The sequence below is a fragment of the Pseudophryne corroboree genome, chromosome 2 (assembly GCF_028390025.1).
Source record: "Pseudophryne corroboree isolate aPseCor3 chromosome 2, aPseCor3.hap2, whole genome shotgun sequence".
NCBI classification, from domain to species: domain Eukaryota; kingdom Metazoa; phylum Chordata; class Amphibia; order Anura; family Myobatrachidae; genus Pseudophryne; species Pseudophryne corroboree.
The window spans coordinates 436,254,481-436,277,878 of NC_086445.1; the positions used below are offsets into that span (position 1 = coordinate 436,254,481).

General features: G+C 49.3%; 1 protein-coding gene across 5 annotated transcripts in view; it reads left to right on the top strand.

Annotated features, from left to right (window-relative positions):
• The window catches only part of BBX (BBX high mobility group box domain containing), a 244,701-nt gene that overhangs the window by 193,194 nt on the left and 28,109 nt on the right, over positions 1-23,398 (top strand). For all 5 annotated transcript variants that reach the window (XM_063953620.1, XM_063953619.1, XM_063953622.1 and 2 more), the window contains one exon: positions 8,627-8,716. In XM_063953620.1, the coding sequence (XP_063809690.1) occupies positions 8,627-8,716 (90 nt within the window). The remainder of the gene's footprint in view (positions 1-8,626; positions 8,717-23,398) is intronic.

Below are 23,398 nucleotides of genomic sequence, written 5' to 3' on the forward strand. Positions count from 1 at the left end.
CATTGATAACAGTATTTCTCCTAAGTCCACAGGGATCCCACCCTGACGCACCTGATTTGAGGATCCTTTCAATCACTAACCTCTTCCTTCTTGCGCGGAAGGGTGTGCATGTGTGTTCTTCGCGACTGATTAGGGCTCTCTATGATGCTTCTACCTTGAGCTTTTTAAAAATAACTGATTTGCCTGAGCCAGGAGGCGGGGATATATGGACAGGCCCGTTGCATGCTGGAAGGCCGAAAAGCTTTGACTGTTTGGTGCAAACCCACTGTCGCTTCGTCATATCCCAATGTTATCCTGTGGATAACCTGTGGACTTAGGAGAAATACTGTTATCAACGGTAAGTTCTTACCATAACGTATATATGCGCTGGCAGAAAAATATATTTTGCCGGCAATTTCAGTATTACGCTATGGTAAGTGCACTAGACGCAATGTGCTATATTTCCTTAATTAGCCCCAAGGTTGGAAGACAATTTGACACATTCTGAGCGGTATTCAAATGATATATCATGCCCAATCTCCTTTCTAAAGTGATCCCTGTTATCGCGCATATGACACCCATAGTAATCAGGTATAGCTGCGTAAAGGGTTGGCGCCAGGTAGCGAGCTGAAATGATTATACTACGCCCATCATCAGAAACAGAACGGGTGTGGAAGGGGGTGAAACGAATTGAGTACCACCCTCTCTCTCTCTCTCTCTCTCTCTCTCTCTCTGTCTCTCTGTCTCTCTCTCTCTCTCTCTATATATATATATATATATATATATATATATATATATATATATATATATATAAAAAAAATTTTTTTTTTTTTTTTTTTTAAAGGTCTATGAGCTAATCAAAACTGAAAATATTTTGGTGGGTAATGGTGTTCAAGAAAACAATAGCTTGTACTCAATAGCAAATACAGATAAAATTTTGATAATTTCAAACTTGGATCATATACATTTTTACTTATGTATTTGTCAGTGTTATTACTCTTGTGTTAAGCACATTTTTGTTTTGCTCGGTTTTCCTAGATCCGGCACTTTTTTTAGCACAAAAATGTTCACAACTTTTTTCTTTTTTTTCTTTTGTTCCCAAAGCAAAAAACAAAATCACATTATTAATATAGATTCTATATTCACCACTTGAACCTACACTTATGTTTCACATGAATGCATGGAATTGACTATAAATGGAGTATTTTGTGCATAATGTGATTTCCATAGGGTTCATTAGAGTTTAAACTTAATGTAATTTTCTTGTCTCTACTGTGGGCTAACCACTATACATGTGTTTTTGTTTTTATTATGACAGTAAAACATATTTATTAATATTAAAACACGATTGTGACATTTTATTTAGATTTCGGTTTTAGCAATATAAATAATAGATTACACTTGTGCCTCCTCATTCAAAATATATATACTTTCTCCTACCTGAGCTGGAGGCTCTTTCCTACTAATCTCTGTACCTCATGACCTGTAAAGTAAGGTGATGCCTTGTATTCAGAGGGGGGTTCTATAATAACCAAGCATTGGGGGTGCAGACCATGTGTCACCATCCATATAACACTCTCCCACTGTAGCTTACGGTTTACAGGTGGATTCTTCCAGGAGCTTAGATGCTCTGACTTCCTCTAGTTCTTATTTCTTGGCCTAAAGAGAGGCTTCTGTACTCTCTTCAATCACCTGGATGCTCACTGCCATTCAACAGGCTTATGTGGTGACAGGGGTACCATGCTCTCCCTACATACGGTGTACTCAACAAGAGTGGTTGGTCATGCAACACGTGGCTTTACCAAACCAGTTCGGTAGAGATACCACCTGATTATCAGTGCTTACAAGTTCTACACGGTAGATGTCACTGCTTCTGTGGAGGCTGCCTTTGTCATGAATGTTCTAAAAATCGCTTTTACCCTATCTATTGATGAGGGCTTTGTACATCCTGCTATCTGTGTCTCCTTAAAGCACATGGACTAATTGTGCAATAATATTAGTGAATGCACTGTTGGTGATGCTGGCATGACTGTATAAGTCATAGATGACTCCTTTTTGCTCCTTTTCGCAAAGGACAGGAGGGTAAAAATGTTTCTCTAACGTCCTAGTGGATGCTGGGAACTCCGAAAGGACCATGGGGAATAGCGGGCTCCGAAGGAGGCTGGGCACTCTAGAAAGATTTAGGACTACCTGGTGTGCACTGGCTCCTCCCACTATGACCCTCCTCCAAGCCTCAGTTAGATTTTGTGCCCGGCCGAGGTTGGATGCACACTAGGGGCTCTCCTGAGCTCTTAGAAGAAAGATAGTCTTAGGTTTATTATTTTCAGTGAGACCTGCTGGCAACAGGCTCACTGCAGCGAGGGACTAAGGGGAGAAGAAGCGAACTCGCCTGCTTGCAGCCGGATTGGGCTTCTTAGGCTACTGGACACCATTAGCTCCAGAGGGATCGACCGCAGGCCCAGCCTTGATGTTCGGTCCCGGAGCCGCGCCGCCGTCCCCCTTACAGAGCCAGAAGCAAGAAGATGGTCCGGAAAATCGGCGGCATGAAGACATCAGTCTTCACCAAGGTAGCGCACAGCACTGCAGCTGTGCGCCATTGCTCCTCTCACACTTCACACTCCGGTCACTGAGGGTGCAGGGCGCTGGGGGGGGGGCGCCCTGAGGCAGCAATAAAAACACCTTGGCTGGCTAAAATACCTCAATATATAGCCCCAGGGGCTATATATGAGGTAAATACCCCTGCCAGAATCAAGAAAAAAGCGGGAGAATAGGCCGCGGAAAAGGGGCGGAGCTATCTCCCTCAGCACACTGGGCGCCATTTTTCCCTCACAGTTCCGCTGGAAGGAAGCTCCCTGGCTCTCCCCTGCAGACTACTCTACAGAAAAGGGTAAAAAAGAGAGAGGGGGGGCATTTAATTTGGCGCAGTATATAGTTTATATTAAAAAGCAGCTATAAGGGACATAACTCAGTTAGTCCCTGCCTTATATAGCGCTCTGGTGTGTGCTGGCATACTCTCACTCTGTCCCCCCCAAAGGGCTTTTGTGGGTCCTGTCCTCTATATTGAGCATTCCCTGTGTGTGTGGAGTGTGTCGGTACGGCTGTGTCGACATGTTTGATGAGGATAATGAGGTGGAGGCGGAGCAGATGCCTTTAGAAGGGATGTCACCCCCTTGGGGGCAGACACCTGAGTGGATGTGCTTATGGAAAGAAATGAGTGCACGTATAGACTCATTACATAAGAAATTTGACGACATGCCGACTGCTGGACAGCCGAGTTCTCAGCTCGTGCCTGTCCAGGTGTCTCAAAAGTCATCAGGGGCTCTGAAACGCCCGCTATCTCAGATGGCACAAGTAGATGTCGACACGGATACTGACACCAGTGTCGACGACGAGGAGTCAAATTTAATGCCCATGAAGGCCATTCACTGCGTGATTGAGGCAATGAAAGAGGTGTTAAATATCTCTGATTTACATCCAGGTACCACAAAAAAGGGTATTATGTTTGGGGAGAACAAACTACCTGTAGTTTTTCCCCCGTCAGATGAATTAAATGAAGTGTGTGAAGAAGCGTGGGCTTCCCCTGATAAGAAATTGGTAATTCCTAAGAAGGTACTAATGGCGTTCCCTTTCCCGCCAGAGGATAGGTTACGTTGGGAAACACCTCCTAGAGTGGATAAAGCGCTCACACGTTTGTCTAAAAAGGTGGCACTACCGTCTCAGGATACGGCCGCCCTTAAGGAACCTGCTGATAGAAAGCAGGAGGCGATCCTGAAGTCTGTATATACACACTCAGGCATTATACTTAGACCAGCTATTGCGTCAGCATGGATGTGCAGTGCTGCCGCTGCGTGGTCGGATAAACTGTCAGAAAATATTGACCAAGTCCGCCGCATGACGGTGGGGCTCCACAGGCGGAGCCAGGTACGGTGGGGGCCCGCCTCATGAAGTTCAGCGATCTGTGGGCTCGCTCACAGGTGGATCCCTGGATCCTTCAAATAGTATCTCAGGGGTACAAGCTGGAATTCGAGGCGGCTCCACCCCACCGGTTCCTAAAATCTGCCTTGCCGATTGCTCCCTCAGACAGGGAGGCGGTGCTAGCAGCGATTCACAAGCTGTATTCCCAGCAGGTGATAATCAAGGTACCCCTACTTCAACAAGGCCGGGGTTACTATTCCACACTATTTGTGGTGCCGAAACCGGACGGTTCGGTGAGACCCATTTTAAATTTGAAATCCTTGAACACATACATAAAAAAATTCAAGTTCAAGATGGAATCGCTCAGGGCGGTTATTGCAAGCCTGGAGGAGGGGGATTACATGGTATCCCTGGACATCAAGGATGCTTACCTGCAAGTCCCCATTTACCATCCTCACCAGGAGTACCTCAGATTTGTGGTACAGCTGTCACGATCCGGGTATCTGGACGCCATTTCTTACCCATCAGATGCCTCCTAAGGCTGGCTCAGCGCTCCAGGACCGGATCCCATCTGTTATCCTGATGTGCATATTCCCGCATCCTCTCCTGTCTCTCTGGACGCTGTCACAGTAACGCCTTATACATCTGGCATGGCGTCTCCCGCGGCCTCCGCCGCCGTTCCTGAGCTTCTGCATTCAGAGTGGCGATTACGTCAGCCGCGGCCTCCGCTGTGTCCGCGTGGTTGGATGTGCACCTGTCAGCCTGGCGTCTCCGGTGGCCGGCGCCGCCATTACTGGTTTCCAGACCACATGGATTACAAACCAAACTTCCCTCCAAGTGTCTGCATGGGCGCAGCCATCTTGGATTCTGTCATCTGATCATATTCACCAATCTGCTGTCTGTATTATTAATTTGCATAATTGCCTAGCCAATGCCTTCCTTGCTGCAGGTATAAATAGGTTGTGCCTGAGCAAGGAAGGCGTCAGTGCTTTGGTTGTCAAACCTAGTTCCAGTTTGTCTCTCTTCTGTGAATGTCTTCCAGGTTCCAGCTCCTGTCTCCAGACTTCTGCTATAGAGACCCGCACCAGCATTCCATCTGCGGTGTAGCCTGACTCTCCGATCCATACTGGACTCACCTGTTTCCAGCTACAACATCACCTGCTTCCAGCTCAGCTTCCAGCAGTGTACAGCTTCTCTTAAAGGGCCGGTGTCCTTTCTGCAGTTTACCACTCTCCACCGGTATTATTATTTCTCCGCTCTCAAATTCTACATTTCATCTACATTGCATCGCTCTCAAGCTTTATTTATTATTTAACTGGTTCCAGCCAGTATCCACTCCGTGCCAACACCTGTCTGGTTCTAACCAGTACCCACAGCAGCATTTTATCTACAGCAGTCCAGCTTTCCCTGGAACACCAGCTGGTACGATCCTGGGCTTTCCTCATTGCTACAGTTGAGCCTGGTAAGGACTTTCCAACTTGCAGATAATAAGAACTGTCTCATACCACCAGAGCTCTGCGGCCCCTGCCACCCTGTAGTACCCAGGAACTGTATTATTATTTCTCTGCTGATTTTTGTTACTTTTTACTGCTACTGTGATGCATGGAGTTTGTCATAAATAAATATCATTGACTTTTACTCAAGTTGTCGTGGTCACGCCTTCGGGCGGTTTCTCTTCATGTTACTTACATGTCCAGGGGTCTGATACAACCTCCCAGGTTCCGGTACATCTCAGCCCCTACAACTGAGGCTGCCTTCCGTCAGCTCAGGCCCTCAGTTGTGACAACAGGATTGCCATTACCAATTCCAGACGCTGCCGTTTGGACTCTCCACGGCACCGAGGGTATTTACCAAGGTTATGGCGGAAATGATGATACTCCTTCGAAAAAAGGGAGTTTTAATTATCCCATACTTGGACAATCTCCTAATAAAGGCACGATCCAAGGAACAGTTGTTAGTGGGAGTAGCACTATCTCAGGAAGTGCTGCGCCAGCACGGCTGGATTCCGAATATCCCAAAGTCACAGCTGGTCCCGACGACACGTCTAATGTTCCTGGGAATGATTCTGGACACAGTCCAGAAAAAAGTGTTTCTCCCGGAGGAGAAAGCCAGGGAGTTGTCTTCTCTAGTCGGAGACCTCCTAAAACCAAAACAGGTATCGGTGCATCACTGCACGCGGGTCCTGGGAAAGATGGTAGCTTCTTACGAAGCAATTCCATTCGGCAGGTTCCATGCCAGGATTTTTCAGTGGGACCTGTTGGACAAGTGGTCCGGATCGCATCTTCAGATGCATCGCTTGATAACCCTGTCCCCAAGAACCAGGGTGTCTCTTCTGTGGTGGCTGCAGAGTGCTCATCTTTTGGAGGGCCGCAGATTCGGCATACAGGACTGGGTCCTGGTGACCACGGATGCCAGCCTACGAGGCTGGGGGGCAGTCACAAAGGGAAGAAACTTCCAAGGACTATGGTCAAGTCAGGAGACTTCCCTTCACATAAATATTCTGGAACTAAGGGCCATTTACAATGCCCTAAGTCAAGCAAAATCCCTGCTCCTACACCAGCCGGTGCTGATCCAGTCAGACAACATCACGGCAGTCGCCCATGTGAATCGACAGGGCGGCACAAGAAGCAGGATGGCAATGGCAGAAGCCACAAGGATTCTCCGATGGGCGGAAAATCATGTACTAGCACTGTCAGCAGTGTTCATCCCGGGAGTGGACAACTGGGAAGCAGACTTTCTCAGCAGGCACGACCTCCACCCGGGAGAGTGGGGACTTCATCCAGAAGTCTTCCAAATGATTGTAAATCAGTGGGGTCGTCCACAGGTGGACATGATGGCGTCCCGCCTAAACAAAAAACTAGAGAGGTATTGCGCCAGGTCAAGAGACCCTCAGGCGATAGCTGTGGACGCTCTAGTGACACCGTGGGTGTACCAGTCAGTTTATGTGTTCCCTCCTCTACCTCTCATACCAAAGGTATTGAGAATAATAAGAAAGCGAGGTGTAATCACAATTGGCCAAGAAGAGCGTGGTACCCGGAACTTCAAGAGATGATCTCAGAGGACCCCTGGTCTCTGCCGCTCAGACAAGACCTGCTACAGCAGGGGCCCTGTCTGTTCCAAGACTTACCGCGGCTGCGTTTGACGGCATGGCGGTTGAACGCCGGATCCTGAAGGAAAAGGGCATTCCGGAGGAAGTCATTCCTACGCTTATTAAAGCTAGAAAAGAGGTTACAGCAAATCATTATCACCGCATATGGCGGAAGTATGTTGCATGGTGTGAGGCCGAAAAGGCCCCAACAGAGGAATTTCAACTAGGTCGATTTCTGCATTTCCTGCAAGCAGGAGTTAATATGGGCCTAAAACTGGGCTCCATTAAAGTACAGATCTCGGCTCTGTCGATTTTCTTTCAAAAAGAACTAGCTTCAGTACCTGAAGTTCAGACATTTGTGAAAGGAGTGCTGCATATTCAGCCCCCATTTGTGCCTCCTGTGGCACCTTGGGATCTCAACGTGATGTTGAGTTTCTTAAAATCACATTGGTTTGAGCCACTAAAAACCGTGGATCTGAAATATCTCACGTGGAAAGTGGTCTTGTTATTGGCTTTGGCTTCAGCCAGGCGTGTGTCAGAATTGGCGGCTTTATCATGTAAAAGCCCTTATCTGATTTTCCATATGGATAGGGCAGAATTGAGGACTCGTCCCCAATTTCTCCCAAAGGTGGTGTCAGCGTTTCACCTGAACCAGCCTATTGTGGTGCCTGCGGCTACTAGGGACTTGGAGGACTCCAAGTTGCTAGACGTTGTCAGGGCCCTGAAAATATGTTTCCAGGACGGCTGGAGTCAGAAAATCTGACTCGCTGTTTATCCTGTATGCACCCAACAAGCTGGGTGCTCCTGCTTCTAAGCAGACTATTGCTCGCTGGATTTGTAGTACAATTCAGCTTGCTCATTCTGTGGCAGGCCTGCCACAGCCAAAATCTGTAAATGCCCATTCCACTAGGAAGGTGGGCTCATCTTGGGCGGCTGCCCGAGGGGTCTCGGCTTTACAACTTTGCCGAGCAGCTACTTGGTCAGGGGCAAACACGTTTGCAAAATTCTACAAATTTGATACCCTGGCTGAGGAGGACCTGGAGTTCTCTCATTCGGTGCTGCAGAGTCATCCGCACTCTCCCGCCCGTTTGGGAGCTTTGGTATAATCCCCATGGTCCTTTCGGAGTTCCCAGCATCCACTAGGACGTTAGAGAAAATAAGAATTTACTCACCGGTAATTCTATTTCTCGTAGTCCGTAGTGGATGCTGGGCGCCCATCCCAAGTGCGGTTTATCTGCAATACTTGTACATAGTTATTGTTAACTAAATCGGGTTATTGTTGAGCCATCTGTTGAGAGGCTCAGTGGTTTCATACTGTTAACTGGGATTCATATCACGAGTTGTACGGTGTGATTGGTGTGGCTGGTATGAGTCTTACCCGGGATTCAAAATCCTTCCTTATTGTGTACGCTCGTCCGGGCACAGTGTCCTAACTGAGGCTTGGAGGAGGGTCATAGTGGGAGGAGCCAGTGCACACCAGGTAGTCCTAAATCTTTCTAGAGTGCCCAGCCTCCTTCGGAGCCCGCTATTCCCCATGGTCCTTTCGGAGTTCCCAGCATCCACTACAGACTACGAGAAATAGAATTACCGGTGAGTAAATTCTTATTTTTTCATTTATAATCCTTACTGTATGTTTTATCACAGGTCCCTTACAGTCACAAAAGAAGAACCTATTTCACAAAATTGTGAGCAAATACAAAAATAAAAAGGAAAAGCAAAGCGTATCAGATAAAGGTATTTGAATTTCTGTTGAATTTCACACTTTATATTTGTGATTGCTTTACTGTAAATAAACATCTCATTGGTAATAAACCAGATTTTTGTTTTAACAGGTAAGCAACATTTTAATAATTGTTACCTGCTTAGTCCTTTCCTGGAGCGGAGTATACTGGATTGCTGCATTTTTTGCTATCAGCATCCTGTAGTCCTATTTTATAAATGTGGTGTGAATCCCATTCCCAGTTAGATAGTGGCATTATTGGTAAAGAACATCAAAATTTTTTTATTTTATTTTTTATTATGAAGTTACACAGTCAATAGGTTGAAAAAAGGCATTAAGGGCTTGTACGCTTGGGCACTTTTGAAACACCCATGCTATGTCCTATTATTGGGTGTGGTATGGAAGGTAGATAGTAAATAGGTCGACAGTGTCTAGGTCGACAGGGTCTTTAGGTCGACATGGTCTAGGTGAAAAGTCGACATGAGTTTGTTTTTCTCCTTCATCCACTAGGAGCCACTGGAGTGCAGTAACAATGGGGATATAGTAGGCAGTAACTGGGAGCTGGCACTTTAAATTTATAACCATGTGACTAGCTCCTCCCCTACTATGGGGTATATGCAATTCCGGGCGAATTGCGGCTTTTTTTCGCCCTCTTTTAAATTCGACACAATTCGACCGTCGAATTCCGGCCGGCGGGTGCCGGAATTCGACATATTCAATTAAAAACGGATTCGACAGTCCCACTGTCGAAAAACGGACCAATTGACGGATAAGTGCGTCCTGAATTCGACTTTTCGGACGGCACAAAAATGGTTAAAAAACCCTAAAAAAAATTGCGTGGGGTCCCCCCTCCTAAGCATAACCAGCCTCGGGCTCTTTGAGCCGGTCCTGGTTGTAAAAATACAGGGGAAAAATGGACAGGGGATCCCCCGTATTTTTAGAACCAGCACCGAGCTCTGCGTCCGGTCCTGGTGCAAAAAATACGGGGGACAAAAAGCGTAGGGGTCCCCCGTATTTTTTACACCAGCACTGGGCTCCACTAGCTGGAGAGATAATGCCATAGCCGGGGGACACTTTTATACCGGTCCCTGCGGCCGTGGCATTAAATCCCCAACTAGTCACCCCTGGCCGGGGTAACCTGGAGGAGTGGGGACCCCTTAAATCAAGGGGTCCCCCCCTCCAGCCACCCAAGGGCCAGGGGTGAAGCCCGAGGCTGTCCCGACACCCCCCACCCCCCCATCCAAGGGCTGCGGATGGGGGGCTGATAGCCAAGTGACAAATCCCCCCCCCCCCCCGCAAGCTGGTACTTGGAGAACCACAAGTACCAGCATGCGGGGGGAACGGGCCTGCTGGTACCTGTAGTTCTTCTGCAAAAAAATACCCAAATAAAAACAGGACACGCACACCATGAAAGTACAACTTTCATAACATACATGCCTACACACACATACTTACCTATGTTCACTCGCCGACAATGTCCACGTCTCCAAGTAGAATCCGGGGTACCTGAAAATAAAATTATACTCACCTAAACCCAGTGTGTCCTGTTCTTTTTTTGTAATCCACGTACTTGGCAAAAAAACAAACCGTATACCCGATCCACGCACTGAAAGGGGTCCCATGTTTACACATGGGACCCCTTTCCCCGAATGCTGAGACCCCCCCTGACCGCTAGTAACCTCACCGCTGACCGCAAAGTTCCCACCATTGAAGATAATGGAGCGGCTTTGCGATGCGCTGTCTGCCAGCTCAGACGCGCATAGGCAATCAGTAGAGTGCCACGACGTGGCGCTCCCTGATTGGCTGAAGGGACCCTCTGTGACAGGAGTCACAGGGGGTCTCAGCATTCGGGGAAAGGGGTCCCATGTGTAAACATGGGACCCCTTTCAGTGCGTGGTTCGGGTATGCAGTTTGTTTTTTTGCCAAGTACGTGGATTACAAAAAAAGAACAGGACATACTGGATTTAGGTGAGTATAATTTTATTTTCAGGTACCCCGGATTCTACTTGGAGAAGTGGACAGAGGTCGGCGTGTGAACATAGGTAAGGATGTGTGTGTCGGCATGTATGTAATAATAAGATTTTACTTACCGGTAAATCTATTTCTCGTAGTCCGTAGTGGATGCTGGGGACTCCGTAAGGACCATGGGGAATAGATGGGCTCCGCAGGAGACAGGGCACTTTAAGAAAGAAATTGGATACTGGTGTGCTCTGGCTCCTCCCTCTATGTCCCTCCTCCAGACCTCAGTTAGAGAAACTGTGCCCGGAAGAGCTGACAGTACAAGGAAAGGATTTTGGAATCCAGGGTAAGACTCATACCAGCCACACCAATCACACCGTATAACTTGTGATAAACTTACCCAGTTAACAGTATGAACAACAACAGAGCATCAGATCAACCCTGATGCACCATAACATAACCCTTATGCAAGCAATAACTATATACAAGTATTGCAGAATAAGTCCGCACTTGGGACGGGCGCCCAGCATCCACTACAGACTACGAGAAATAGATTTACCGGTAAGTAAAATCTTATTTTCTCTAACGTCCTAGTGGATTCTGGGGACTCCGTAAGGACCATGGGGATTATACCAAAGCTCCCAAACGGGCGGGAGAGTGCGGATGACTCTGCAGCACCGAATGAGCAAACACAAGGTCCTCCTCAGCCAGGGTATTAAACTTGTAGAACTTTGCAAAAGTGTTTAAACCTGACCAAGTAGCTGCTCGGCAAAGCTGTAATGCCGAGACCCCTCGGGCAGCCGCCCAAGAAGAGCCCACCTTCCTTGTGGAGTGGGCCTTTACTGATTTTGGCAGCGGCAATCCTGCCGCAGAATGAGCCTGCTGAATCGTGTTACAGATCCAGCGAGCAATAGTCTGCTTTGAAGCAGGAGCACCCAGCTTGTTGGATGCATACAGGATAAACAGCGACTCAGTTTTCCTGACTCTAGCCGTTCTGGCTACATAAACCTTCAAAGCCCTGACCACATCTAGTAACTTGGAATCCTCCAAATCACGAGTAGCCACAGGCACCACAATAGGCTGGTTCATATGAAATGATGACACCACCTTAGGCAGAAATTGTGGACGGGTCCTCAATTCTGCTCTGTCCATATGGAAAACCAGATAGGGGCTTTTATGTGATAAAGCTGCTAACTCTGACACACGCCTAGCCGAGGCCAAGGCTAATAGCATGACCACCTTCCACGTGAGATAATTTAACTCCACGGTTTTAAGTGGTTCAAACCAGTGTGACTTCAGGAAACTCAACACCACGTTCAGATCCCAAGGTGCCACTGGAGGCACAAAAGGGGGCTGAATATGCAACACTCCCTTTACAAACGTCTGCACTTCAGGCAGAGAAGCCAGTTCTTTTTGAAAGAAAATAGACAGGGCCGAAATCTGGACCTTAATGGAACCCAATTTTAGGCCCAAAGTCACTCCCGCCTGTAGGAAGTGAAGGAAACGGCCCAGCTGGAATTCCTCCGTGGGGACATTCCTGGCCTCACACCAAGCAACATATTTTCGCCATATACAGTGATAATGTTTAGCCATCACGTCCTTCCTAGCCTTTATCAGCGTAGGAAAAACTTCACCCGGAATGCCTTTTTCTGCTAGGATCCGGCGTTCAACCGCCATGCCGTCAAACGCAGCCGCGGTAAGTCTTGGAACAGACAGGGCCCCTGTTGCAACACGTCCTGTCTTAGAGGCAGAGGCCATGGGTCCTCTGTGAGCATTTCTTGCAGATCTGGATACCAAGTCCTTCTTGGCCAATCCGGAACAATGAGTATTGTTCTCACTCCTCTTTTTCTTATGATTCTCAGCACCTTGGGTATGAGAGGAAGAGGAGGAAATACATAAACCGACTGGAACACCCATGGTGTCACTAGTGCGTCTACAGCTATCGCCTGACGGTCTCTTGACCTGGCGCAATACCTCTGTAGCTTTTTGTTGAGGCGGGATGCCATCATGTCGACCTGTGGCAGTTCCCACCGACTTGCAATCTGCGTGAAGACTTCTTGATGAAGTCCCCACTCTCCCGGGTGGAGGTCGTGCCTGCTGAGGAAGTCTGCTTCCCAGTTGTCCACTCCCGGAATGAACACTGCTGACAGTGCGCTTACGTGATTCTCCGCCCAGCGAAGAATTCTGTTGGCTTCCGCCATCGCCACCCTGCTCCTTGTGCCGCCTTGGCGGTTTACATGAGCCACTTCGGTGATGTTGTCTGACTGAATCAGAACGGATTGGTCGCAAAGCAGGGTCTCCGCTTGACGTAGGGCGTTGTATATGGCCCTTAGTTCCAGGATATTGATGTGAAGGCAAGTCTCCTGACTTGACCACAGACCTTGGAAATTTCTTCCCTGTGTGACTGCCCCCCACCCTCGGAGGCTTGCATCCGTGGTCACCAGGACCCAGTCCTGAATTCCAAATCTGCGGCCCTCGAGAAGGTGAGCACTCTGCAGCCACCACAGGAGAGACACCCTGGCCCTGGGGGATAGGGTGATCAGCCCGTGCATCTGAAGATGTGATCCGGACCACTTGTCCAACCGATCCCATTGAAAGGTCCTCGCATGGAACCTGCCGAAGGGAATGGCCTCGTATGATGCCACCATCTTTCCCAGGACTCGCGTGCAGTGATGCACCGACACCTGTTTTGGTTTTAATAGGTCTCTGACCAGTGTCATGAGCTCCTGAGCCTTCTCCATCGGGATATAAACCCTCTTCTGGTCTGTGTCCAGAATCATGCCTAAGAAGGGCAGACGAGTCGTAGGAATCAACTGCGACTTCGGAATATTTAAAATCCAGCCGTGCTGTTGTAACACTTCCCGAGAGCGTGCTACGCTGATCAGCAACTGCTCTCTGGACCTCGCCTTTATGAGGAGATCGTCCAAGTATGGGATAATTGTGACCCCCTGCTTTCGCAGGAGCACCATCATTTCCGCCATTACCTTGGTAAATATTCTTGGTGCCGTGGAGAGACCAAACTGCAACGTCTGGAATTGGTAATAACAATCCTGTACCACAAATCTGAGGTACGCCTGATGAGGTGGATAAATGGGGACATGAAGGTATGCATCCTTTATGTCCAGAGACACCATAAAATCCCCCCCTTCCAGGCTTGCGATGACCGCTCTGAGCGATTCCATCTTGAACTTGAACCTTTTCAGGTATATGTTCAGGGATTTTAAATTCAATATGGGTCTGACCGAACCATCCGGTTTCGGTACCATAAACATGGTCGAATAATAACCCTTTCCTTGTTGAAGGAGGGGAACCTTGACCACCACCTGCTGAAGATACAATTTGTTAATTGCAGCTAACACTATTTCCCTCTCTAAGGGGGAAGCTGGCAGGGCCGATTTTGAGGTATCGGTGAGGGGGCATCTCCTCGAATTCCAGCTTGTATCCCTGAGACACAATCTCTATCGCCCAGGGATCCACCTGGGAGTGAACCCACTTGTGGCTGAAATTTCGGAGACGCGCCCCCCACCGGGCTTAGCTCCGCCTGTGGAGCCCCAGCGTCATGCGGTGGATTTAGTGGAAGCCGGGGAGGATTCTGTTCCTGGGAACTAGCTGTGCTGTGCAGCTTCTTGCCCCTGCCTCTGGCAAGAAAGGATGCACCTCAGACTTTCTTGCCTTGTTGTGAACGAAAGGACTGCATTTGGTAATACGGTGCTTTCTTAGGTTGTGAGGGAACATATGGCAAAAAATGTGACTTTCCAGCACTAGCTGTGGAGACCAGGTCCGAGAGACCCTCCCCAAACAATTCCTCACCCTTGTAAGGTAAAACCTCCCATGTTCCTTTTTGAGTCGGCATCGCCTGTCCATTGCCGAGTCCACAGGACCCTTCTGGCAGAAATCAACATTGCATTTATTCTAGAGCCCAGTAGGCTAATGTCTCTTTGAGCATCTCTCATATACAGGACAGCATCTTTTATATGCCCCAGGGTCATTAATATAGTATCCTTGTCTAAGGTATCCAGCTCCTCAGACAAGGTATCCGTCCATGCTGCTACAGCACTACACACCCAGGCCGACGCAATTGCCGGCCTTAGTAAGGTACCTGAATGTGTATAAATGGACTTCAGGGTACCCTCTTGCTTTCTATCCGCAGCATCTTTTAGGGTGGCCGTATCCTGTGACGGTAGGGCCACCTTCTTGGATAAGCGTGTTAGAGCTTTGTCCACCCTAGGGGAGGATTCCCAGCGTAGCCTGTCCGTTGGCGGGAAAGGATACGCCATAAGCATCCGTTTGGAAATCTGCAGTTTTTTATCTGGAGATTCCTAAGCTTTTTCACATAACTCATTTAGCTCATGTGAAGGGGGAAAGGTCACCTCTTGCCTTTTTTCCCCATACATATGAACCCTCTTGTCAGGGACTGGGGTTTCCTCTGTGATGTGCAACACCTCCTTCATTGCTATAATCATATAACGTATAGCTTTAGCCAATTTAGGCTGTAACTTTGCATCATCATAGTCGACACTGGAGTCAGAATCCGTGTCGGTATCTGTGTCAACAATTTGGGATAATGGGCGCTTCTGAGACCCTGACTGCCTCTGCGACATAGGATCAGGCATGGGCTGAGACCCCGACTGTCCTAAGGTTTCAGCTTTATCCAACCTTTTATGCAAGGAATTAACATTATCATTTAAAACCTTCCACATATCCATCCAATCAGGTGTCGGCGCCGTCGGCGGAGACACCTCATTCATTTGCTCCCGCTCTGCTTCCACATAGCCTTCCTCGTCAAACATGTCGACACAAGCGTACCGACACACCACACACACAGGGGATGCTCTTTTTAAAGACCGTTCCCCCACAAGGCCCTTTGGAGAGACAGAGAGAGAGAGTATGCCAGCACACACCCTAGCGCTATATGTCCCAGGAATCACACAGTAACTTAGTGTTAACCCAGTAGCTGCTGTATATAATGTTTTTGCGCCTAATTTATGTGCCCCCCCCCCCCCTCTCTTTTTACCCTCTTCTACCGTGAATCTGCAGGGGAGAGCCTGGGGAGCTGTGGAGAGAAAATGGCGCTGGTGAGTGCCGAGGAAGAAGCCCCGCCCCCTCAGCGGCGGGCTTCTGTCCCGCGTTTCTGTGTAAAATTATGGCGGGGGCTCATGCATATATACAGTGCCCAACTGTATATATGCCCAACGTTTGCCAAGAGGTCCTAATTGCTGCCCAGGGCACCCCCCCCCCCTGCGCCCTGCACCCTACAGTGACCGGAGTATGTGGGTTTAGTGTGGGAGCAATGGCGCACAGCTGCAGTGCTGTGCGCTACCTCAGTTTGAAGACTGGAGTCTTCTGCCGCCGATTTTGAAGTCTTCTTGCTTCTGACACCCGGCTTCTGTCTTCTGGCTCTGCGAGGGGGACGGCGGCGCGGCTCCGGGATCGGACGACAAAGGGTGAGATCCTGTGTACGATCCCTCTGGAGCTAATGGTGTCCAGTAGCCTAAGAAGCAGGACCTATCTTCAGAGAGTAGGGCTGCTTCTCTCCCCTCAGTCCCACGCTGCTGGGAGTCTGTTGCCAGCAGATCTCCCTGAAAATAAAAAAAACCTAACAAAATACTGTCTTATAGCAAGCTCAGGAGAGCTCACTAAACAGCACCCAGCTCGTCCGGGCACAGATTCAAACTGAGGTCTGGAGGAGGGACATAGAGGGAGGAGCCAGAGCACACCAGTATCCAATTTCTTTTTTAAAGTGCCCTGTCTCCTGCGGAGCCAGTCTATTCCCCATGGTCCTTACGGAGTCCCCAGCATCCACTAGGACGTTAGAGAAAAAGTTTTACTTTCACGGTGTGTGTGTGTGTGTACTGTTTATATTTGGGTATTTTTTTTGCAGTAGAACTACAGGTACCAGCGGGCCCGTTTCCCCCCCCCGCATGCTGGTACTTGTGGTTCTCCAAGTACCAGCTTGCGGGGGAGGCTTGCTGGGACTTGTAGTTCTTCTGCAAAAAAACATATTCTTTGAATTTACACAAGGCTATCAGCCCCCTATCTGCAGCTCATGAATGGGGGGGACAGCCTCGGGCTTCACCCCTGGCCCTTGGGTGGCTGGAGGGGGGGGACCCCTTGATTTAAGGGGTCCCCACTCCTCCAGGGTACCCCGGCCAGGGGTGACTAGTTGGGGATTTAATGCCACGGTCGCAGGGACCGGTATAAAAGTGTCCCCCGGCTGTGGCATTATCTCTCCAGCCAGTGAAGCCCGGTGCTGGTGTAAAAAATACGGGGGACCCCTACGCTTTTTGTCCCCCGTATTTTTTGCACCAGGACCGGACGCAGAGCCCGGTGCTGGCTCTAAAAATACGGGGGATCCCCTGTCCATTTTTTCCCCGTATTTTTACAACCAGGACCGAATCAAAGAGCCCGAGGCTGGTTATGCTTAGGAGGGGGCACCCCACACATTTTTTTTTTCCAAGATTTTAACCCATTCCCACCTTTTCCCACTGAAAACCATGCTCTCTCTATTTTAGTCAGAAAAAAAAAAAATATTATTTTAAAAAATATATAAATAATAGTTGTGTGTCCTAATAGACAAACCAAGTACCTAATCCCTTCTAATATAAATAGATATGCTATTAGCAATAAAAAAAAACAACAACAAAAAAACATGTTTTTAAAAAATTTTATTAGATTCCGCCAGCAAAGTGAGGCGGAATGAAATTGACGAAATTACTGTCGAAAAGCACTGTTGTCGAATCGACATTCTTCAATTGAATATACTTTTGTCGCATTTTTACCATTGCAGACATGTCGAATTTGTGAACTGTCGAATCTGAAAAGTCATTTTTTTTTGTCGAAAAGTACTGTATTGCATTGTCAATTTTTTTTTTGTGTCGAAAATGCCCCGTTTTTCGACATTTGCGGCAATTCGACCGCAATTGCATATACCCCTATGTCTCCCCTCCAAGCCAGTCTTTAATTTGTGCCCAAGGGACCTGGTCACTCTTGGGATGGGTGTCGTACGGTATGCCGGCGCTCGGGCTCCCAGCGCCCAGCATACCGGCGCCGGGAGCCCGACCGCCGGCATACCGACAGCGTGGCGAGCGCAAAGGAGCCCCTTGCGGGCACGGTGGCGCGCCACGCTATTTTATTTTCCCTCCAGGGGGGTCGTGGACCCCCACGAGGGAGAATAGTTGTCGGTATGCCGGGTGTCGGGATTCCGGCGCCGGTATACTATGCGCCGGGATCCCGACATTCGGCATACAGAAGACCACCCCTTGGGATTACTCCTGAAGATTTTTTATTTTTTATTCTTCTTACACTCACAGACTGGCAGCTCTGCCTCTGCCAGTCTGCATCATGGGAGCTGCCGGCGGGGTATCCATCCCAGCTGCGTGCGGCTTGGGCTGGATCCCCAGCTGAAGAGACACCTCTGGAGTCAGTCCGGACACCGCTGCGTGCGGTGCGTGTCGGTGCCACTCCATCAGCAGAACAAGCCCGGCAGCGGTGAGTATGTGGCTTCCTCTGACCGGTCTCCGCTGCTCGCGGCGGGAGTCGGGGTCACCCATGGCCAGCAGTGAGGGGCTTAGGGGGCTCACTAGTGAGGTGCTGCGCACTTGCAAGGCTGGCTAATAATCAGGGGCCAGGGGTCCCGGCCGCGGCTAGCCTTACTGGCGGGGGATGCAAGCCTCCCTCCGCTTACTCCCGCTAATGTGCTACAATTTTGAAATTGGGCGCCATAGCTGGGTGGCGGAGCTTGCACCCGACTGCGGCTCTCCGTTCTACAGACCCCGGAGTCTCAGCGCGTGATGGCGGCTGTAAGCACAGGCTTATCACAAGGGAAACTGCAGCAGCGTTTCCACCGTATACAGAAGGTACCACCAGTCCTGTGACTGAGCCACAAATAACCGGAGCTTAAAACAGGTGCCATAGCGGGGGAGGGGGGGCAGTGCTTAAACCCAATTTTGATGAACTAGTGTTGTTACTTACACCACTAGAGGCCCCTCCTTGCCACATAGAACAGCGGGGCTTACAAGTAACATTTACTATTTTAGTAGTATACTGCATTCAGGGCGGGTACTGCCTTTCCTTTATTATTCCTTACTTCACACTTTTCCTTGTTGTGGGTTACGCCCAGTGTATATGGACAATACCTGGATTCATGTCCAGTTCTGGACCACAGGTGATACTAATTCTGTAATTTGGGGACTGTGTGGGACATTAGAGAGTGAAACGTGCCTGTCACTGCACGATGTAGGGCAGGGATTACTTGTGGCTATGCTCCTTTACCTCTCCCTGGTGTCTGTTTTTTCTACCCCAAAGCAGCACGACAGTTTTTCACATGTCAGAAAGGTTATGAGAAGTTCCCTCAGGATAGTCAGAGAAGTCCCTGTTATGTGAGGATGGTGAGGCTGCGCCATCTGCTCAGCCTCTCATCGCAGCTGCAGAACGCTCCTGTTTGGACAGCTCAGCTTACGCAGGTAATGTCGCTGTTTACCAGAGACTCCGTCCGTAATTTCTCCTCCCCCAGGTTTCAAGAGCTCTGCTGATGAGATGCCTCTATTGGAGGAAGTGATAGATCTCCAGGTTACGGATGACGATCAGGTTTATGAGGAATCTTAACCAGTGTCTCAGGGTCTCGAGGCGCTTATTGCAGCGGTTCGTCTGGTGCCTGCAGGTGAAGAGTTGGAACTGGACACTTCACGTCCCTCGGGGTTTGGCAACTGTCAAAAACTGATTGCGACTTTTCCAGTTTCTGATGAGCTGGATGTACTCCTGATGGTAGCCTGGAAACATCTGGATGCACTATTCAGCTATCAAACAATGTTTGTCTTCCTATGCTTTCCCCGCAGATAGCAGGAAGCGATATGAGATCCCTCTAATTGTAGACCCCTCGGGGTCTCGCCTGTCCAAGACGCTGACAGTTCTTGGTGCAACCTCGCTGAAGGAGCCGTCTCGTAGAACTATGCGGCAGCAAGGTTTCTACTTTACCCGGCACAGGTAGTTTGCTGGGGAACATTCGTCCTCAGGGCTACAGTACGGTATGCATTAGGATCAACTGATAACTTTGGCAGATCGTATTGGCGAATCTGCTTTATATCTCTGTGAGGCCTCCAAGGACGTCTGTGTCCTCGGAGCCGGAATTTCCGCTTTGGCTTTCTTGGCCAGCGGAGCTGTCTGGCTGTGACATTGGTAGGTGGAGACTGAATCCTAGAGGGCAGCAGAGGCGTTGCCCTTTATGTGCCTGTTTGGAAGCGATCTTAATGCCTCAAGCCACTGGGGGTAAGTCTTCTTATCTTCGCACTGCTGCTCCAGTTCCTCAACTGTCCTCTTCCGTTCCTTTCGGTCCTTTCGTGCCCCTTCCAGGTTTCGAGGCCGTGCCAGGGGAGGTGCCTCTGTCACACGTGGATCTCGTGGTAGAGACCGAGGCAGAGGTTCAACAACCTCGACCCAACCTGATGGTATGTCCTCCACCACACCCACCGCATGATGGGCCTGCCACCCACCTGTGGGATCTTGTCTGTGGGGTTTCAGGGAGGCCTGGGTACAATCCTGTCCAGATGCTTGGGTCAGGGATCTCATCACTTGCGGTTACATGCTAGATTTTCGAATCCAACCGCCTCAATGTTTCTTCACCTCGGGTTTGCCGGTTTCCGACGACAGAAGGGTCGTCCTGCAGGCGGCGTTCCAGAAGCTTCTATGTGCAGAGGTGCTGATCCCTGTTCCCTCACATCCTCGGAAACGGGGCTATTACTCAGGCCTTTTTCTCGTATCGAAGCCGGAAGGCTCGGCAAGGCCTGTTCTGAACTTACAGGATCTCATTCCATTTTTGAGGAGTCCCTTCAGGCTGTTATTGCCAGTTTGGAGCAAAACGAGTTTATGGCGTCCTTCGACATCAATGATGCCTACTTACATGTTCCCATTTGACCTTCTCTTCGGGTTTTTCTCCGGTTCGTGATACCGGATGCTCATTTCCACTTCCAGGCCCTTCCGTTCGGTCTCTCTCTTCTCCCAGAGTGTTCTCACCGGTCATGGCGGTCAGGATGGCCCTGCTTCAAAGCCAGGGAGGGACAGTAGTCCCTTATCTGGAAAATATACTGCTGCTGACCCACTCTGCAGGCCTGTTACTTCAGAATATCCAGATAACCCAGGATCTTCTGATTCGGCATGGGTGGATCCTGAACTTCCCGAAGTCCCACTTATGCCCCTCGCACAGGTTTCTGTTCTTGGGGATGGTTCTCATCACTGTTCGTCAGACAGTTTTTTCTTCCTCAGAACAAGATCCTCGCTCTTCAGACAAGTGCGGCGATGAGAGAGGTCTCCAACGTCCTCCTCTGGGCAGAGGAAACCGCTCTGACTTTGTCGGCAATCTTCATTCCAGGGGTGGACAATTGGGAAATCTATTCTTTCAGCCGCCAGGTCAAACATCCAGAGGAGTGGACACTCGATCCCCAGGTGTTTCGTCAGATGATCCGCCGATGGGGGAGACCTCAGGTCGATCTCATGGCATTCCGCCTGACCCTTCACCTGCCTCTTTACTACTCTCGTAAGAGAGTCCTGGCGGCAGTAGCCGTGGATGCCCTCACGGCTCCTTGGAACTTCTGGTTCGTTTCTCTTTCCTCCTTTCCCGTTGCTACCTCGGGTTCTGCACCGCATAAATGGAGGATACGCGCTAGTCCTCCTAGTGGTCCCAGTTTGGCCGCACAGGACTTGGTACTCCGCCCTACACCTGTTGTCAGTTGAGGAGCCTTGGCTCCTACCTCTACGGGATGATCTGCTTCAACAGGGTCCTTTTCTTTATTCAGCCTTGCGCAGGCTTCATTTGACGACGTGGCTGTTCAGAAGGCCATCTGAGAAGGAAAGGGTTTCCTCGTACGGTTATACCTACTATGCTCCGAGCTCGGAAGTCAGTCACATCGTCTCACTTTTACCACATTTGGAAACATTAGGTGGCCTGGTGTGACCGATGAGGGTTTTCCCCTTCAGTTTTTCATTTAGCCACCTTCTTTGTTTTCTCCGGTGGTTTTCTTGGCAGGGCTTCGACTAGGTTCACTTGAGGTTCAGGTCACTGCTCTTTCGGTTTTTCTTCCAAAGGAAATTAGCCTTGCTGCCGGAAGTTCAGACCTTCTTGCAGAGAGTTCTCTGAATGCAGCCTCCCTTTTGTCCTTCAACGACACCATTGGACCTCAACCTGGTCCTCACTTTTCTGCAGTCTCCATTATTGGAGCCTCTGGAGTCTGTGGAGATGAAATATCTCACCTGGACGGTGTTTTTTCTCCTGACCCTGGCTTCGGCCAGACGGGTGTCTGAGCTTGGGACTCTCCCTTCCTCCCTTCCTTCCTTCCTTCCTTCCTTTCTCTCTCTCTCTCTCTCTCTCTCTCTCTCTCTCGTCGGCCTCCTTACCTGATATTCCATGAGGTTTCGGCTGAGCTTCATACTCCAATGTCGTTTCTCCCGCAGGTGGTGTCCGCTTTTCACATAAATCAGCCCCTTATGGTTCCGGCCCTCTCGGCAGATTGACCAAATTCGATATTTTTGGATGATGTAGCGCTCCGAATCTATGTGGATAGGACTTCGGCTATTCGGAGGTCTGATTTCTTATTTGTCCTGTACGACGCTCCCGTTCTGGATGGCCGGTTTCCAAGCAGACGTTGGCCCGTTGGCTGCGTCTGATCATCAGACCGGCTGCGCTGACAGTTTCTGGAGAGCCTCCGTCTTTCATTTCGGCGCACTATATGCGCTCTGTGGGACCTTTGTGGGCGGCTGTCCGCGGGGTTTCCATGACTACTTTGTCGCGCTGCCACTTGGTCGGGCCGACATACGTTTGTCAAGTTTTACAGGTTTGACACTTTTGCGGCCTCTGCGTCACAGTTTGGCCGAGCGATTTTGCAGGACTCTCAGCGCTCTCCCTCCCATCTTGGGCGACTTAGGACGTCCCCATTGTTACTGCACTCCAGTGGCCCATAGTGGGTGAAGGAGAAATCAGGATTTTGGTACTTACCGATAAACCCCTTTCTCCTATTCCACAGGGGCCACTGGCCGCCTACCCTGCACTGTTTTCCTCCTACTTCACTTATTGGTTTGCATGTCACTGTGTGACTGAGTGTTTTGTTCAAGTTACCCTTTCACTATGTTTCCAGGTTACCTTGGTGTTATCCTGTTTTAAGTGGCTTAGCGAACCGCCTCTACTTTAACGTTGGTCTTTTCCAGCTCTCCTCGGGCACAGTTTTAACTAGACTGGCTTGGAGGGGGGACATAGTAGGGGAGGAGCTAGTCACATGGTTATAAATTTAAAGTGTCAGCTCCCAGTTACTGCCTACTATATCCCCATTGTTACTGCACTCCAGTGGCCCCTGTGGAATCGGAGAAAGGGACTTATCGGTAAGTACCAAAATCCTGATTTTTAGTGTCATTTTCTTCATAGAGTGACCGGGAACCCCAATTAGTGCACTGTGTTCGCTCGGCATGTTTTGGGCAAGGTGCCTCGCTTCGCTCGGCACAGATTACCATTACAATCGTAGTCCACGTGGATCGTTAAGTATGAAAAGGTTAAAAAGAAGAAAAAAATCGAGAAAAACTCATGTCAACCTAGAAACCCTGTCGACCTAGTTACTGTCAATCAATAGTGGTCGACCTAGACACTGTCGACCTAGAGACCGGATCCCGTCCTATTTTAGCTTTGCTCACTGTCTGGTGAATGCGCCTAAGCTGCCACTGATGAAGAGCACACCATGATACATGAGCATTCAGAGTTA